At 51.6% G+C, this 18527-nt stretch overlaps 1 protein-coding gene across 1 annotated transcript; it reads left to right on the plus strand.

The window, feature by feature from the left end:
• The first annotated feature begins 332 nt into the window (after window positions 1–332).
• Window positions 333–18079, plus strand: LOC131267358 (dynein axonemal heavy chain 2-like). The gene is made up of 22 exons (XM_058270219.1): window positions 333–399; window positions 461–1168; window positions 1239–3731; window positions 3802–4186; window positions 4400–4523; window positions 5259–5581; window positions 5647–6763; window positions 7002–7976; window positions 8050–8205; window positions 8301–9286; window positions 9359–10348; window positions 10435–10971; window positions 11101–11275; window positions 11871–12031; window positions 12152–13713; window positions 13778–14234; window positions 14295–15144; window positions 15215–15421; window positions 15498–15711; window positions 16539–16864; window positions 17168–17614; window positions 17687–18079. Exons 1-22 carry the CDS (start codon window positions 333–335, stop codon window positions 18077–18079), a joined length of 13653 nt encoding a protein of 4550 aa, XP_058126202.1.
• The last annotated feature ends 448 nt before the right edge of the window (window positions 18080–18527 follow it).

Consider the following 18527-nt stretch of genomic DNA (forward strand, 5'->3'; position numbering starts at 1 on the left):
ACATTTTCAGAGGACGAGTTTTTGTTAAGAATTACAGAGAATACAAGGATGTAATTTACAAGGAAGTAATTTTACAAAACGTCGTAATTTTGTTATCCATAATTTGTAAATAACGGTGGCGCACATGCGCAACTATAATAAACATATTAAATGAAACGAGTCGTATGAAGCAGTTTCTATTTCAGTTCGTCCTAGTTACCATGGAGAAAATTTCGTATAGCAACGCCATGGAAACCTGTATAAAGCGCACACTCGTGCGTGGTTAAGCAGCAACTTTCATCATTTTACTGGTGACCAACTGTATTAACGGAAGCATAATTGTGTAGAAAAAGATGGCTAGTGTTCATGCGGATGGAGATTTGAGTGAAATTTCCAGCCTCACTGATTCCAGTGACGAAGGTATGATTTTAATTAGTTTTGATTATTACTATGTTTGATTGATTATTCGTTCATGATGCAGGGAAGAAGGTTGTGGAAGAAGTTGTTGAAACGGTAGAGGAAGCGGACAAGCCCGCGTACTCGGAGGAAGATCTGGAAACGTTGGTTGGATTTATTCGAGGGATGATCATTCTCTTCGACTATGACGATGAAGACTTCAACGAGGAGGCCGCTGAAGTGATCAAACTCTGGTTGGCGGACGCCAACAATCCGCTGCTGTTCATCTTTTACGACGGAAATCGACTGACAGCGTCGCTCGCTTTTCCGCTGTGTCCTATCAACGATCTGATGTACTTCATGCGCGAGGAGGAACAGTTGTTCAGCGCGCTGGATCGTTTTCACGACGACATCCTGTTCGGGACGCTTCACGGGGACATCGAGGGATCGCTGCTGGTGCTTCTCGAGCAAGTGTACGGCCCGATGATACTGGCCAACGTGGATTGGTCGGAAAACGTGAAGGCAAACGTGATCAATGGTTTTAACGCGTTCATGACCTACTTGACCGAATTGCATTACAAGCTGTCGGGATTTACATTGCTGTATGTGCCCCGCGAAGGAAGCGATATGGAGGTGCAGGAGGTTGTGCTGAACCGGTCCATGATCAAGCGGCTCGAAGCCGTGGTCATCGATTGGACCGGCCAGATTCGGGCTACGCTTGCCGATACGCAGCATTTCGTGCCAGACGATTTGGTGTGTCCTTCGGATGAATACAGCTTTTGGCTTTATCGACGTAAGTATCCTGGTTTTTCCGGCGTGTCGTGTATCTTCAATTCAATATGTTCTTGTCTCGTTTTCTGCAGACGAAGTTCTGTCCGCCATACGGCTGCAGTACAAGGGCCCTAACGTGCAGCATATCGTGCGCATCCTCGAGCTAGCCCAATCATTATACATCAAACACCTGAAGGATGTCTTGACGGACCTGGATCGTGGGATCGAAATAGCGGAGTCGAATATACCCTTTCTGAAACTTCTGGTTGATCCCTGCTTCGCTATTGGCACGCTGGAAACGGCGGACGATTTTTGTTCGCAGCTCATTTACGTCATGCACATCATTCGCTTTATAGGGACGGACTCAAGTCACCTCAATCGGGACGAGAGTATCACCAAGCTGTTCCTTTATCTGAGCAACGAAATCGTGGCGTGTTGCATGAGGGGCATTGACGTCGGCCGAATTCTTGCTGGTGCGCCACGATACGGCATTGAAGTGTGCCGGATGAAAATAAACTGCTGCGAGTCCTATAAAATCATCTACGAGGAGATGCTGGAGCACTTCAAGGGGGAGTTTCCGTGGAACTTGGACTATGCCGCAATCTTTAATCGCATCAACGCGTTCCTGCAGCGTCTGAACGACATTCTAGAGATTTGTGATGCGATGCTTATTTTCGGGAAGTACGCTGAAAGCACGGCATACACCTCGTATCGGTTTTTCTGCAATGGCGCCGAAGAGTTTGAACGGCGGTGCGACCAAGTCGAGAAGATTTTCCACGGTGCGCTTGAGACGATCGAGTCGGTCGGGGGGACGATATTGGACATCAACAACAAAGACTGGTATCGGCACATTGGCGAGTTCCGCGAGATGCTCAAGAGCCTGGACGATATCATGGAGAATCTGCTCTCTAACGTGTTCATGATGTCGGAGAATTTGGAGGAAAAACTGAACGTGCTCGTGACACTGCTTAACTTTTACCAGCGGGAAAACATTCGTGAGAGTTTTATGCGCAAAATTGGAGAAGTTTGGGGAATACTCAATGAGGAGATTATGCAACTGTCGAAGGACATCTCGGCGGGAATCTCACAGTATCCCGCACTTCTTCCTCCCCACGCCGGCCGTTATGCGGTGCTGAAAATGCGCTTCGACCATCTGACGCACCATCGGAAGTTGGTCGTAGATTGTCGCTTCTTTCCGGATTATCCTCAGCAAGATGAAGTGTTGGCATTGTATGAGGCGTGCGAAAAGCAGGTGAAAGCGGCACTGAAGGGACTCAGCGATTCGTGGAGCAAATCGATCACTTCCGATATGGCGTCGTGGTATCAACGGAATCTGATCTGCCGGAGCAACCTAAGGCCGGGGCTCTTTGAAGTGAACATCGAGCGGCGCCTGTTGGTTCTATTCGACGAGGCACACTATTTCAAGACTTTGGGGGTTTCGCTGCCGATGAGTCTCGACTTGGAGAAGCACGAAAACACGCGCCTCACGTTCGACAACGTGCTGCGGTTGGTGCTTTACTTCAACGGCGTAGTTTCGTCCATTTCCGACAAGGAGCGGCTTTTCTTCAAACCGATGATTCAGCAGACGGAGCGTAAGCTGGAACCGATGAGAAGTAAGCTTACCTGGGAGGAAGATTTAACCGAGTTTATCGAAGGATACGTGGTCAACGTTCGTGAGTTGCTGGATCTGATAGAGCTGTACAAGCGTGAAAACCATAAAATCGCGGCGTTAGTGGAGCGTATGTATGGGATGGTGTTCGTTCGGTTGGAACAACCCCATGCTGTCAGTATGGCGCAACTGATGGCAAGCGTCAACGAGCAGAAGAAAGCGGTCTTCACCGAGTTCCTGGAGGTGCTGACCGAGATTAGCCAGAACATATTCACCATCTACGACAGTCTCGGATCGAATGTTCGGAAAATGGCCGCTAGCTGGGAGCAATATTTACACAAGATCGACAAGCTGCTAAAGGCGGCCATCTTCACTTGCACATTGAACACACTCCGGGACGTTCGAATGGCTTTGGAGAACATACATTCCACTCCAATCCTGCTGATCGAGATCCTGCTGAAAAAGGATGGCGCGGTGTACGAACCATCGGTGGACGCCGTGGAGCAGACACTGAGGCGACTCGTTGAGGAAGTCTGCCTTACAATTAAGCCCGTGCCGAGTATGAGCAGACGGTATCAGTTGGAAAGTGAGGAGCGTAGCTTCTATTTGCAACTTCTCGAACATCCCGACTATATAGCGATCAGTGGGTCGATCGGTGAAACAATCGACGATACCGTCCGCCTACTGCGAACCTACCAAGCCAAGTGGAATGTGTTCAGACCGTTCTGGTGCGTTGACAAGGCAGTATTTATCGAGCGATTCCGGCTGTCCGCCATGACTTCCGACGCCTTCCAGAAGAACATCGAGAAATTCGAGGAGCTCCAGAACCAGCTGTCGACCCAGTCGGACTGTATCGTTTGCCGGAGTGTGGAAATCGATGCGCTCAAGCTGAAATACGCCCTAACGAGCCACATCGGAGAGTGGCAGACCAAGTACATTGAATACCTGAAGTGTGTCGCCTATGGTAAAATTATCGGTAAGTCTAAAGTCTCCTAATGAGATTCCCATATATTGCTAAGCTTCGATTTCCATATATACTCTCGCAGAGTTTAATAATGTGTTGAAACGAAACGTCGAAGATCTGCGACATGAGCCGAAGGAGGTGCACGAACTGAAAAGGCTGGAGGAACGCTATCAGGCTTGCTTCGAAGAGCTACCAGGGAAGGAGCAAGAGATCGCCGTCATCCTGAAGTACTTCGTTGTGCTGGAAAAGTACGTCGTCGATCTGCTACCGGAAGCGTACGAGCTGCGGCACAACATTGGCTCCATCTGGGCCCAGTATTTGGCGGACATGAAGGAAATACGAGAGCAGATCGACAACTACCAGGACCAGTTCAAGCTCTCCATGACAGGCGCAGCCGACGCTCTGAAGGTGGACGCGCTCGAGATGCTGAAGATGCTGCGGGAAGAGATGCAAACATCGGACGATTCGTAAGACGATGCTGTTTGTTAGGGAGGAGAGATTGGGTTGGGAACCGAGAGATGACGGTAGCCCACTGTTTTGAAGCATTTGTGCTGCATTCTGTTGGAAAGGAAACAATGCACCTTGCAAAACCCTTTCTAATGATCATATTATGTCTTCGGCAAACGTTGTTTATATCTCTTTTTCTCCTTTTCTCCACTTGACTGGTGGTCGTTTAGAAGAAGCCCCGGCGAGGCGTTCGAAGCAATTGACCGTTTAATGATGCAATTGGAAGTGCTAGAACGACGCGAGCAGGAGATCGCAGAACGAATGCTTTTGCTCGGAGTCCGTTACGTTCCTTTACCCGTAAGTCTTTCCTCCCTGCAAGTTATGCTCGCTACCATTTTACTTCTCCTTTCTCACAGTCTGTGGGGTATAGTTTTTGTTTTGTTGGAGCTACAATGTGCAATCGTTTCGAAGTGAAACGGAACGTCGGGGATCTCCCTTTGACGCCCTTTGGCCGGCACACGATCGATCGAACGAATACGGCGAATCGTATTCTGTGCATCGTTCGGGCATGGGTGGTAAACATAACAAAGATAGAAATAGATTGATTGCGTCGATTGCGAGAGGTTTTTGCTTGGCTACAGTCTAATGGCGGCTGCCAAGCATGTCCTTAACCTACGCTTCGTCGAAAGTTGAGGTTTCATTTCTAGTACTGATGTGAGTCAAGTTGGACCATTCCGACTAGACGGCACCGTTAAGCTGTCTTCTAAATTTAACAACTCGTGGAAATTCAACCACCGGGTAACCCCGTCTACCGTCTTTTATTAGTCTATAACCCTGCAGATGATGATGCCTGCCTTCTTTCAGTAGAAATTAAATGATTTCATTCGTATGCAGTAATTGCGCCATAGTTCCCAATTCATATCAAATTAACATCTTCTTGCGATGTAAGTTCTATGAATTCGCATTACGTGGAAATCTACGAGCTTCGTGGTAAAGGATTGCATTTTAATGAAAGTTACAATAATTCCGATGAATAAATACAACATTGTTCAATCATCCACGTTCTATGAAACGACACTGCAATACTTCTAGGCGCTTCGGGAAATCCGCTGTACGTTGGAAAACCTGCGTCTTGTGTGGCTCCTCGTGGATGAGTGGCGCTCCACGGAGGTTCGTGTTATGTCCGAAAACTATCGTACCGTAGATGAATTGGAGCTACAGTCGACATCCTCGTACCTTCGAGAAGCATACGAAAAAATGTCACAACGCTTCCTCGAGGCTGATTCCTTCGAAGTGTTCGATCGGTTGGGGGAAGAAATTGCACAGTTTTCCGTAACAGTGACGATCGTGTGTGGGATGCGTAGCTCTTTCCTGCAGGATCGTCATTGGGAATGGGTGAGGCGGATTGCAGAATGGTAAGTGAACTCGTCCTCCACTTTGTTCTCTTTTTAAAAACACCGAGTGGTTATTATTTCACCAGTGGCTCATCCGATGAACTGTCGGCAAACAGTAGCTTCCTAGCCATCAGCAAAATGGGACTCTACCGACACGAAAGGGAGCTGATGGCCTTGTGTAAAGCCGCTCGTATGGAGCACGAGGTGGAGTTGGAGCTTGAAGGAATCGCAGGGCGCGTGCGTGCAATCGCGTTGAATATCCGAATTCCCCCTAACGTTGACAGCTTCCCCGAGCTCTTGAACTCTCGGCTCTGCTTCGAAACCCTCGAGGACAGCATCGGGATCATAAATCGCCTGAGAAGTTCGCCCCATCGTCTTCCCTTCCAGCCACTTGTGGACTACTGGGAACACACGATAGGCATTCTGCAGGAGATACTGGAAGTGTTGACGCAGATGCAGATGGAATGTCGAACCCTGTTCGAGCTGTATCGGGCAAGCGGCGTTGGAGAAGGCCTGTCGACGGAGATGGATGACTTTAGGGAAGGTTTTCGCAGTTGTTTCGCGCAGTGGTGTGAGCTAATGCGCCATTTGTCGTCGGCTCGGCTCGTGGAAGACATTTGCGCGGTGGGACAGGAGTACCTCGTGGAGCTGGAGTCTATCCGGAAGCGCATCAACCAGCAGGCGGACGGGTTACGGGTCGTGTTAGAAAGGAGGCGGCACAGTTTTCCGCGGTTCCATCTCCTTTCGGACCGTCAGCTTATCGCTCTCATGTCTCAACCGACGAACCATTCGCAGCTGGAAGCATCGTTGGCCGTTCTGTTTGAGAATGTGAGCCGCTTCCACGTCGGTTCCCAGGGCGACCTCATCTGCGGGGTGTACACGGGCGACGAAGAGTACATTCCGTTCGGTGCCCCGTTGCCTTCCGCCCGGCCGAAAAACCCCTCGCCGATCGACGAAACGATGAATCAAGTGGAGCGCGGGATTCGCGACGCGTTGCAAGATTTATTGTGCAAATGCCACGCCGCCCTGCGCGGGGGGTACTTCCGACGGGTGGAGTCCGGGTGGCTGCGCAGCTGGCCGTTGCAGCTGTGTCTGAAGAGTGCCGAGCTGCAGCACACGCTGCATACCAGGAATACCCTGGTGCAATGCAGTCTGGTCGGCTCGAAGAAACCGCTCAAAATGCTGCGTTCATTGCACGCTAAGGTATGTAGGGGAGTGTGGGGCTATTATGGAACGAAATTGTATAAAACAGATGCATTAAGAGCTTCTTTGAAAACTTGAACCTGAATCTTCAAGTCAGTATAAAATGGACAAAATGTTTGATACTTTTAAGTACCTGAAGCTCCCCTAAACTTTCTTGTCTCTGTAACAATTTGTTACCCCCTTCTATCGCTCCGTTGTGTTACCTCAATCTCAATTTCGCCTCCATCATTTTTGTCAGTTGTTGGAAGAATTGACGGCCTCGTCTCGGAGCGAAACGGCCGATCGGTGGCAACGAAAGAAGCTGTACGATTTGTTGATCATCGAGCTGAACGCACGCGATCTGATCGGCCGCCTCTGCCGGCGTCCGGAGCTCCACGGGCTGGAGTCCTTCGAGTGGGTTTCGCAGCTGCATTCCCACTTGCATCCGACATCGCGCCGTTGCACCGTGCAGTTGCTGGATGTCCGCCTTGCGTATGGCTACGAATGTAAGCGATCGACCGAACCGATGCTGCTGACTCCCGCCAGCGAAAAAGCACGGCTGGCAACGATGTGTGCCATCCGGGCCGGACAACTACCAACGCTCCTGGGCACGTCCGGGGCGAGCTGCGGACGACGAGTGCTGCTACAAAGTTTGGCTCAATCTGTCGGTGTTTTCCTCCTGACCCTGGACTGTCACGCGGAAGAGAACGGAGGAGTTCAAGCGGAAGCGTTGCTGCGGTTGATTGCCGGCATGAAACACATCGGAGGCTGGCTGGCCTTCCGCGGACTAGAATGCTTGTCTTCCGCCACCCTAACGCAGATTGTCGACGGCGTCCGGCGAAAGGTTCCGACGGCGAACGTTGGGGATGGAGACCACCGAAGCCGGGCGGGAAAGTTTCAACTGTTCATGCTCACCGCTCGCTGTGTTCCGATCCGAACGGTCACCGAAACGCTCGATCGTACGGCCTTTCGACCGGTCATTTTCACGCCCGCCGATCGGCTGAAGATCCTGGAATGTTGGCTCTGGTTGGCGAACTTCGAGCATTGCGTGCGGATCGCTAAACTGACCGGACTCTTTCTGGAGCAGATGAAATTCCGCGAGCCTGAACTTACCGAAAGTGGCCTGTTTTCGCTTCGCAAATTGCGGCACGTTTTTGAATATGTTTCGTGCTGGGAAAATTCTTCCCCACACGACGTGGAAATCGAAAAGCAAACGTTCGCTAGAGCTTTCATGGTGAGCTTTTCATGTTTGGGAGACATTTTATCTACTCCACAATCAACGGAAAACTACCGTGTTCATTTCACAGCATGCTTATAGAAGTAACCTCTCTGAGTCTGCAACGATCAACTGTCGAGAATGTTTGTCGATTGCATTTGGAAAATTTGATGCACCGGGCGTTGAAGATGACGTTCTTATCGGGTTGACGGATTTGCATGAGAAAGCGGTTCAAATGAACCTTAACGTAAGTACAAATTTCTTTTATAAACTTCATGTTATGTTTGTTGAAATTTGCATACAGCTGGAGCACAATTTTGTTGCTGTTTCTATTGTTTGTAGATATCGGAACAGATGGCGGAGAAAGTATTACAGCTTCATCGATCAATTGCGTTCGGTCAAAGGCCGACACTCGTCATGGGCGGACCCGCTGTGGGGAAAAGTACCACCACGAAACTCGCCCTAGCTCTGATGAGTACGGAGTTTGAAGTCCATCGACTGATCCCGAATGTGCTGCGAAAATCCACCCATCCGAAGGCGTTCGACCGCCGGCTGCTGGATTGCATTATCGCGGCCTGTCTTCAAGGCCCCCCGAGTAGTCCCCCGGCCGTCGGTGGAAAGTGTTTGATATTGGATAGCGTTCCGGAGGGGGAATGGGTCGAGTGTGTCGCCCGGTTGGCCGAGGGCGATTATATGGGACGTGACTTTGTGCGGCCGGTGGTGCGGGACGAAAACCATACGTCACGGGCGCTTGGGGACGTGAAAGTGATGGTCGAATGCGTCGGACCGCTGGAAACCATGACACCCTCGGCGGTGTCACGTTTCACGCTGCTCCACATCGCTCCCGGTGACCTTCGGTGGGAGGATGTGATCGAGGGTTGGCTACGGCGGAAGCAACCGTTCGAACGGGAATGCGTGCGTGAGCTGGCGGGCAAATACTTCAGCAATATACTGTCTGTGCGACGCCGGGAATGCCAGTCCCTGGTGATCGTAACCGACGTGACCATGGCGCGAACGTTCTGCCATCTTTGGGATGCTCTGTTTGCGTCGTTAAGCGTTGACCCGGGGGAGGAGGTTCCGGCGGAGACCTTGCCCGAGGCGATGGTGAAACTGTTCTTTTTCTGCACCGTTTGGTCCGTTGGAGGATCGTTGGATGGTGATGACAGTCGCGGACGGTTCGATCTGCTGCTGCGTGAACAACACCCGGAGGCTGGCTACCCTCTGAAGGGGAACGTTTTCCAGCTGTTCGTAGACCCCCTAACGGGGGCCTGGCGGTCGTGGGAAACTAACCAGCAGGGGTCGCTCACTGATCGGACCTATTATCGCAGGTATGCTAAATATGTCGAACGCCGAATGTGACAGTCAAAGCCTGTTCTTAACCATGTTGAGTTTTCCCTCAGTCCGCATACTATAGCCTACGAGTTTCTCACCTTGGCCCTCATGAAAACTGGAGGAACGGTGCTGCTGGCGGGTGTAGCGCCGACGGGTAAAACCGCCCTTATGGAGGTCACCCTCCGCACGCTGGATCCCACGCAATGGTCTTCGATGCGGATCGCACTCACGCAACGAACCTCACCGTTGCAGTTGCGCTCCCGTCTCCGATGTCACGCGATGAAGATCATGAAGGATCGGCTTTATCCGGAGGATCGCAAGCGGCTGGTATGTTTCGTGGACGATCTGCACTGCTCGCAGTCGAATCCGTACGCCGTCGATGAGTTTGTGCGGGGATTGATCGAGCGAGTCGAGTGGTACGAGGGGGAAGGTGCGACCCGAGTGCACCTCGAACAGTGTCAAATGGTGGCCGCAATGCGTCTGCAGTCCTGTGGCGCAGGGTTCTCCTCGGTCCTGCAGAGCTTGGTCAACAAATGTCACCTTCTGGTCATGACCTCGATGTCCGACGGCGAGCTGGGAACAATCTTTGCAGGTATGATCCGTTCGGCCGTGGGAGAAACACCGGTGGACGTTAAGCCGAAATCGACTGCCTTCGAACTGCTGGGACCCGCGACGGTGGACTTTGTTGGGCGCCTGGGCCGACACCTTCCACCTACACCCGCTCGTCTTCGATACCAATTCTCGCTTCGGACAATCTCCGCCATAGTGAGATCGCTTTGCGTTTGCCTGCGAGCTGGTGGCGACGGAGGATGGCAAGAAAAGGGGCCACTGTTGCGCCTCTGGGTGCACGAGTGCTACCGAGAGACGTTGGACCAACTGGAGCGGACCGATCAGAGGCGATTTTACGAGCTGCTAAACGAAACCCTTTCCGGCCACTTCGAGGTAACGTTGCACGGTTTGTGCCCGAACAATCAGAGCCCGCTCTTCAGCGACCTTCTTGGCGAGGGCCCAAGTGGCCAGAATCCGTACGAAGACGTCCGGGATGCGGATCAATTGATGTAATTCAAAACCATTAGAACCCCCGTTTGTGGAAGCCTTTCTTTTTTTCTAAAAATCCCGTTTCTTTCCGCCCTTCCGCGCGTAGTGTTCATGCTGAGGCTAAGTGGAGCGAAACGGAAGGAGATCTTGCGAAGAAACTCATCATCCATGAGGAAGCCGTAAAACACGCCACGAGGGTGCTCCGCGCCATTCGCGCCGGTCGTGGAATGCTGCTGATGGGTCGGCCGGGGAGCGGGCGGACGGTGGTATGCCGACTGGCGGCTCGTCTTTCGCCCTCCATGGGCTTCAAGCGGATTGTGGTGCGGACGCGAGATGAACCGGAAGTGATAGAGCAGTCGTTTTGGAAGCTGTTTCAGGCGTGCCAGCATCAGGCGACTCTGGTCATGATAAACGTTGATGACGTGGGACACAATTGCGAACCGAACGAACGCTTGATGGAGCTCCTCAGTGGGATGGTGGCCGGCGAAGAGTGGCGCGTTCTGTTCTGCGGCGAATCGGGACGGGACTCCAAAGGGACTCAGGACGGGGAGATGGCAGCCACGGGGGGTACACTGAAGTGGGACCGGGTGAGGGCCAATTTTCACCTGGTTCTTTGTGTGCCACTGGAGCTATCCGCATACAGGTTTGTTACTTGCCGTTGAGTCATCGCATAACGACTCCTTGACCTTGCCCGAGACAGTTCGCCATTGTTCGCCGGACACGTTTTCTCTTCCCTTACTTTGCGTCACTTTTGTTTTTGCTCCTTCCGCAGAGTTATTCTGCAACGTTACCCGTCGTTGGGGCGCGAGCTCACCGTGGACTGCATGCACGATTGGCCGGAGAAATCGCTGCAGGAGATTTCCCGGAAGTACCTGCTCAGGAACGTCCCACTGAACGTGCCCATCCAGGGTCCGGTAGCCGACGGTAGCGACCGTGCCGCCAAGAAGGTAACATTTATTTGTTGGTTCTTCACTCGTTCTCGTTGTGGGCTTTTTTGTTTTGGTTGTTTTCTTACGTCCGTCTTGGCTGAAGATTCAAAGGCGTGCGGCGAGCCGAAAACGATGCACCAACAAAGCAGCATGTCGCTGGAGGCTTGGCACAAATGCGGTTCGTTTGCGTAGTGTGCATCCATGCATTTGCATTGCAGTGGTTTGACTTCTTTCTCTCCGGTCGGGAGAACAAAGAACGAAGAACGACGGTTGCCGTTCGAAAGGAAACTAATTAAGCAAACAAACTCATGTTGACGGACGGACACGGCTCGAAAAAGGGGGAAATCCCTGGCCGTTCGGTGCATGTTGTGATCGTATCCAGATGTTTCCTTATTATTACTATTCGGCGTGCAAGCATGTTTTCTCTTCAGCGCCGCAAATGTTACGTCAAATGCATCGGAGCATCGGAACGTAGCCTTGAAACTCATTTGCCATCCCTAATGTTTGCACTTTCAAGCTGTCAGCAGATTGGAGAAATTAAGACATTGTACATTTGTTTCGCGCCCCTCAAATAACATCTCACTTTTCGAGTTCCTTTCCCTTCACGCAGCAGACACGCAACAGAGAAAGTTTAATCCAAAGCACCGAAGATCGATTGCGGGTCGCGATGCATGAATTATTGTTCCGCATACATTATGCGGTGCAAACGGAGACGAATGTGCCCATAATTGTACCCTCCGGTTGGTATTTCGAGCTGCTCGATACGTTCGAAAGGTCAGTAGCACATTGGTGGGAAAACATTAACCCACACAATCTCCAGAAAAAAATGAAGGATGGGGTTGAAATTGAGTTGAGATGATAAAGTTGAATTTCCATTTATCCTCGCACTCGAAGAGTTCTACGTGAGAAGCGTACCGAGCTGCAGGGGCTGCACCGAAAGTTCCGTGTCGGGATTGAGCGAATCGAGGACGCGACGGTGAAGGTGGCCGATCTGTCGGAGGAGCTGGAGCGGCGCCAGCAAGAGATCGCCCTCTTCCAGCAGCAGCTGGACGCGTTTCTGGAGCAGATCGCGCTCCAAACGGCCGAAGCGGACGAGCAGACGGAGGAGGTGTCACTGAAGCGAGTTAAGATCGGGGCCGAGGAGGTGGTCTGCAAGCAGCTGGCGGCGATGGCCGAAGCCGACCTGGAGCGGGCGATGCCTGCGCTGAACGCCGCCGTGGCCGCACTCGATTCGCTCAACAAGAAGGACATGAACGAGATCAAGTCGTACAGCCGACCGCCGACGAAGGTGGAGCTGGTGATGGAGGCGGTAATGATTCTGCTGGGCCGGGAGCCGACTTGGGCCGAGGCGAAGCGCCAGTTGGGTGAGCAAAAGTTCCTCGACACGCTGAAGGGCTTCGACCGGAACGGCATCTCGGAGCGGACGCTCAAAACGATCGGAGCGTATGTGCGCAATCCGGAGCTGGAACCGGATAAGGTGGGCACCGTCTCCCGAGCGGCCAAATCGCTGATTCTTTGGGTTCGGGCAATCGAAAACTATGGAAAAGTGTACAAGTACGTCGGTCCCAAAATCCGTAAAATGGAAGACGCCAACGCGTCGCTGTTGGAGAAACAGAACGAACTAGCAGCAGCCGAGCGTAAGATGGTGGAGCTATCGGAAAAGTTGGCCCGCCTGCGGGCCGAGTACGAGGAGAAGATAGCGGAGAAACAGCGACTCGAAGAGACCGCCCGCCAAATGGCCATGAAGTTGGAGAGGGCTCGAACCCTGGTGGACAATTTGGCCGGTGAACGAATCCGCTGGATAGCGACCAGAGACGGGCTGGAGGATAGTTATTGTAAGTTGCTGGGCGATTCGCTGCTGGCAGCCGGGTTTCTCACCTACCTCGGTTCGGCCGAGCTGCAAACACGCGCCTCCATGCTTGCCCAATGGTCAGTCGACCTGGAGACGCTGGAGATGCCCTTCACACGAGCGTTTTCTCTGACGGCATTCTTCTACGAACCGTCCGTCCTTATCCGCTGGCACGAGAATGGACTACCGCCGGATGAGTTTTCCGCGGAAAATGCCACAATTCTGATGCATAGCACGCGTACGGCTTGGATAGTCGATCCTCAGGAGGAGGCCCAGCGATGGCTTTTGCAGGAGTTGGGCTCCGATATGACGCTGGTAGACTTTGATGATGAAATCGGTGAATCGACGGTGATGGAAACATTTCACCGACACGTGCCGCTCGTCGTGGAAAACGTCAACCGTGGGAATGCGCTCGAACTGGATGATGTCTTCACACTGCAGGAAGCCGCCGGCTCGAGTTGCGAAAAGTGTCAAGGAGGGCAAAGCAGGCGCCACTTGGTATATTTGATAAGTCGCGAATCACTTCCGATACCTGCCTCCATCATGAAGTGTGTGAATCAGTTAAGTTTTGTGCTCGCAGCGGAAGGACTGGAGATGAAAATGCTTGGTGAGTTGCGGGTTTTGCTCTACGCGGATGTGAGTGTCAATGGATCTAATTTCGGGGTTTTAAGGACTACTGGTGGGATATGAGAATCCTTCGCTGGAGGAACGTAGAGATTCGCTTCAGCAAACGATTGTACGCAACAAACAGACGATTGCCGATTTAGAGGAGGAAATACTACAACTTCTCAACGAAAGCAACACACCTCTGCTAGAAGACGAGAAGCTTTATCTTGTACTGGAGAACTCGCGGGTCACTGGTGAAACGGTTTCCGCCAATTTACAGCACGCGGAAACCACACGTCGAGATATAGAAGCGTCCCGCGAAGTGTATCGATCGTGTGCGGCTCGAGCCGCGTTGCTCTTCATGGTCCTGGGAGATCTGCGCCAGATCAACCTGCTCTATCGGTACTCGTTGGAATGGTACAAGTCGTTGTTTTTGGTATCGCTTGAAAAGAGTGGCCGTGTGCAGCAGGTCGCCGAGAGGAGGCGCCGTATCGACGAGTATCATACTTACAACGTTTTTCGGTGAGAGTTACATGTCAAGCCGCTGCAATTTCCCACTTATTTCCACTGTACATGTTTTAGGAACGTATCCCGCGGATTGTTTGAAAATGACCGGAAGCTGTTCGGGTTCCACTTGTGCACCCGACTGCTATTCGCCGAGGAAGCTATGAGTGCTCGGGAGTATAACTTCCTAGTGCACGGTTCACGCTCGGTTGACCGTTCGGAACAGATGGAAAATCCGTGCCGGGACTGGCTAACGGAAGCCCACTGGGACCAGCTGTCCGATCTCGATCGACTTCCGGGGTTTCATGGGATCGTGGAGTCGTTCGAGGAACTGCCGGAAGATTGGCATCGCTGGTATCTCACGCCTTCGCCGGAAAACAGTCCACTTCCCGCCAACTGGGAGGTGAACTTGAAACTATTCCAAAAGTACCTCCTCGTGCGCTGCCTCAGGATGGATAGGGTGGAAAGTTGCATGGTGGACTTCACACGGCACCATATGGGAGCAAAGTTTGTCAACGTAGCAGCCATGGGTTCGCTAGAAGAGGCGTTCCGAGAGTCCTCCCCACAGACTCCCATCCTATTGCTTCTCCGAGGTCCATCGAATCCGGAGCGCACTATTGGACGATTGAGGAGCAGCATCCATTCGTCGTCTGCACGCGAAAGCTTTGAATACATCAGCATGACCGAGGGTCGACTGGATTCGTTCAGTACCGCCTTGAAGCGTTGCGTTGCGGATGAGTCATGGTTATACGTCGGTAATTGTCATCTTTCCGAGCGGTTCCTCAAGCAATTGCCCCGCATTGTGGCGTTCCTTCGGCACGTCAATGCCAACTCCAAGTTTCGACTCTGGCTGGGTTCGAAGCCGCATGCCGCGTTGCCTGTTTCGTTCCTGGCAAGCTGCATCAAGCTAGCGTACGAGGAACCAAGGGTAAGGAAGTTTATCCGTTCTCGAAACATGCACTTTAACGGTAGGTTTGTTTGTTTTTTTTTTAACTCAGGGCATCAAGCACTGTATGGGAAGTTTATATGCAGAACTTGGAGAAGCGCGTTTCAAAAAAACCACGACGACGTTGAAGCAAAACGAAACAACTTACAAGAGGCTGCTTTTCTCATTTTCTTTCCTGCACGGACTACTGCTGGAGCGAAACAACTTCCAACAGCTTGGCTGGCTCGAACCGGTCCATTTTGTGGCTAACGACTTCGGCGTAGGTGTCCTTACGAGACAGGCAGAATGTCAATTCTTCATCCGTCACGTTTAACGTTATTCTTTCGTTCTCGCAGCTCGCGGAAAGTCTCCTGGCGTACGGCCTGGCGAAGCTGCTGGTAGAGAAAGTGAACGACCCAAAGAAGAAGAAGAAGAAGGGAGTGAATGCCGACGCCGGCATCGAGGACGATTTTCGTGGGCTTGGCCTGGCGGATGATATGGAAGAGCAACAGCACGATGCAACACCTTGGCAGTTTATCCACGAGGGCATCGTTGAGATTTGCTACGGTGGTGAGTGACGAGTGGCGGAGTGGTGGGGTTTTGTGGTGGGGCTCACCATCGGGATGGATTTACTGGAGAACAACAACAGTCGACCACCGAGCATTTCAAATGATCTGATGTCATCCATCCAGCATCGCTTGCCATCTTCAGTTGGCATGAAGATGGAATTTGAATTTTCAAAATTCATAACCTCTTTATCGATCACTCGAATCCGTCCATCAACTGTCTTCAAGATTGCCCGTGGCCTACGGTTCGACTGACAAAACTTCATTTCGGCCGCTCTTGACGTTTGTCCTTGTCGCACGGGAACCTTGACCTTGGCAACAGAGGGGTTTGCATCGGCATGAACATAAAAGAACTCCGACCGACGGGACAAACCCACTTGATGACATCAAAGATCAAATGCCGTGCCGAGATAAATCAATGTTTCGTCTTCGGCGGTTCTTTTCGGTTCGTCAACAACGTTATTCTCGGACGTGACGGAATTCGGATTCGAGTTGGTGGAGGTGAAGAGAGAGGTTTCAATTTGGATACTAAGTAGCAGTCTTATTTAACCCCGTTTGATTGTGCATCCATTAATCGTCCGCAAAATGCATAACAATTGTCTTATGGAGACTGATCCAACATTCCCCCCCGATGTGGTATTTCTAGCGACACATTGTTTCTCCGAACCATTGGCTCCGATGGCCAATGTCATGGTGAAACGATTGATCTTGGCAAATGTCCCAAGTCCTAACGATTTCATTTCTGACGGTCGCGAGATTCGTTCCTGGAACGAGAGCGAGAGCGGTAACACATGAGGCTAAATCGAAATTTGTTCAATTGATTTCAATTAGCTCAAATCGACCACGGCTGGGACCGGCGAATCTACGACGTGTACAAGAAGGAACTCTTTCATCCACGGCTCCTGGCATCGCCGAGCAGCAGTTCCCTTACCTCCCGCGGTTGGTTCCGGTTGCCCCGGGATGGAACGTTCCAGACGTACGCGGACTTCATCGCCAGCCAGCTGCCGGAGCGGGACGGCATCGATGTCTTCGGGCAGCACGAGAATGCAAATATCAAATATTTAGCATCGCGCTCCGGCTACATGCTGCAGATGTTGGGCCGGGTGGCAGACCCGCTACCACTCGTCCACCATCCTCAGCAGCAGGATGCTGAAGGCGTAAGTATCTCCAGTTCCTTGGGCGTCCGTCGTTTGTGCGGTGAGGTCTCGTTTCATATTTCCACTCCTATTTACCTTCGGTTATGACTGGTCGGAACTCTGGCTGGCCGGAGTTTTAACATTGAAACATTTTATTCTAGAGCACACACAGGTGAAGGGCAAACAACTCTGCAGGCTGGTAGTTCTTTCCCTCAGCTCCCTCCTTTCGTACGGCCACACGTTTGGGATGTTTCTTTCATTTCACCACAAACAACATGCCCATGTTTCGTTCCTCTCACGTTTTCGTTCCCTTTGATTGCCCAGACAAAGCAAGCAATCTCGGACCTGCTATCGACACTTCCTGTTTACCTGAGCCTCGAGAGTGCACTCCGGATCGTGGGTGCCGGTGCAAACACCCGCACTCCCGTCTCCGACGCCATGCTGGCGGAGGTGCGCGCCCTCAACTCCCTTCTGGCGCGGGTGCGTTCCGATGCGAACTGCGCCCTGAGGACGCTTACGGGAGCAACGAACGAACCGCTGCTGCATGACCCTACCGGACGTTGGAGCGAGCTTTTCGAAGCCCTGCAACGGGACTCGGTCCCCGCGGGTTGGCAAGAGGGATGCAAGAGGGAGTCACTGGCAGGCTGGGCGATGCAGCTTCGGGAGCGTGTTCAGTACTTCCGACGCTGGACTGAAACGGGCCAACTTCCGGCCGAAATAGAGTTGGGGCGTTTTATGAACCCGGCCCGATTTCTCAACGCTGTCTTGATGGTAAGATGAGGGGGGAAAGGGAGAACAGCGAGGGGTTCCATGCTCTTTTTCTACACGTTCTCCTATCTGCAGCATTATGCAACCCTTCATCACGTTCCGTTGGAGGCAGTGGGGTGGAGTTTTACGATATTTACCATGCCGAAACCACTCGAACGCATCCCGATTGAAGAAGGGTTCATTGCGAGGGGTCTGACGCTGGAGAACGGAAGTTGGGATTGGGAGAAGCAAACGCTCGCTATTCCGGATATCCTTGAAACGATCTGCCCCATGCCACCGATTGCCTTCCGACCAACGACGAGAGAAGAAAGGGTCGACGAGGAGAAGCACTATCTTTGTCCGGTTTTCAAGGGATCCCAACGTGATGAAGGATCGTTCGTTCTATCGATTCCTTTGGCTGTTGGTGAGCAACAGGATGCTAATGGTTGGATCCTGTACAATACGGCCCTTTTGCTAACGGAAGGGTAACGGAACGAACCCCCGCACAACGAAACAACGATAATGCAAGCTTCAATTTGTGAGAGCGATCCAATCATTTATTTAAAAATTATTTTATTGTAAGTATCGGATCAATCGTCGTGATTAAACATCTGGTAAATCTGGTAATAGTTATGGAATAAGCATTTCTCTCCTACCGCATGTATTATGTGCCTCTGTGTTTGTGTGTATGTATGTATGCATGTATATGTGTGTGTGTGTACAAGCATGGTGTGTGCGTACGAGTAACAAACTTGTTGCTTCCACCTGTTTGTGCCCTCTCCTAGCAGCGATATCATACTTAGTTGTGACATCATGTTACTTGTTTCTTTTTTGTGTTTTTTTTTAACGAACAAACAAGTCGAGATTCCTATTCCCTTAGTAGTAGTGGTAAAACATAGCGTAGTAATACTATCAATCTTAAGTGACTAGCATCTAT

The sequence above is a fragment of the Anopheles coustani genome, chromosome 2, assembly GCF_943734705.1.
Source record: "Anopheles coustani chromosome 2, idAnoCousDA_361_x.2, whole genome shotgun sequence".
Taxonomy (NCBI): Eukaryota; Metazoa; Arthropoda; class Insecta; order Diptera; family Culicidae; genus Anopheles; species Anopheles coustani.

What these genes read in the sequence shown, in the direction of transcription:
- LOC131267358 (XM_058270219.1), top strand. Translation starts at nt 333, where the DNA reads ATGGCTAGTGTTCATGCGGATGGAGATTTGAGTGAAATTTCCAGCCTC. An exon ending in ATGCAAACATCGGACGATTC is followed by an intron (nt 4,187 to 4,399) that starts GTAAGACGATGC and finishes GTCGTTTAGAAG; the next exon opens with AAGCCCCGGCGAGGCGTTCG. An exon ending in TAGCGTACGAGGAACCAAGG is followed by an intron (nt 15,145 to 15,214) that starts GTAAGGAAGTTT and finishes TTTTTAACTCAG; the next exon opens with GGCATCAAGCACTGTATGGG.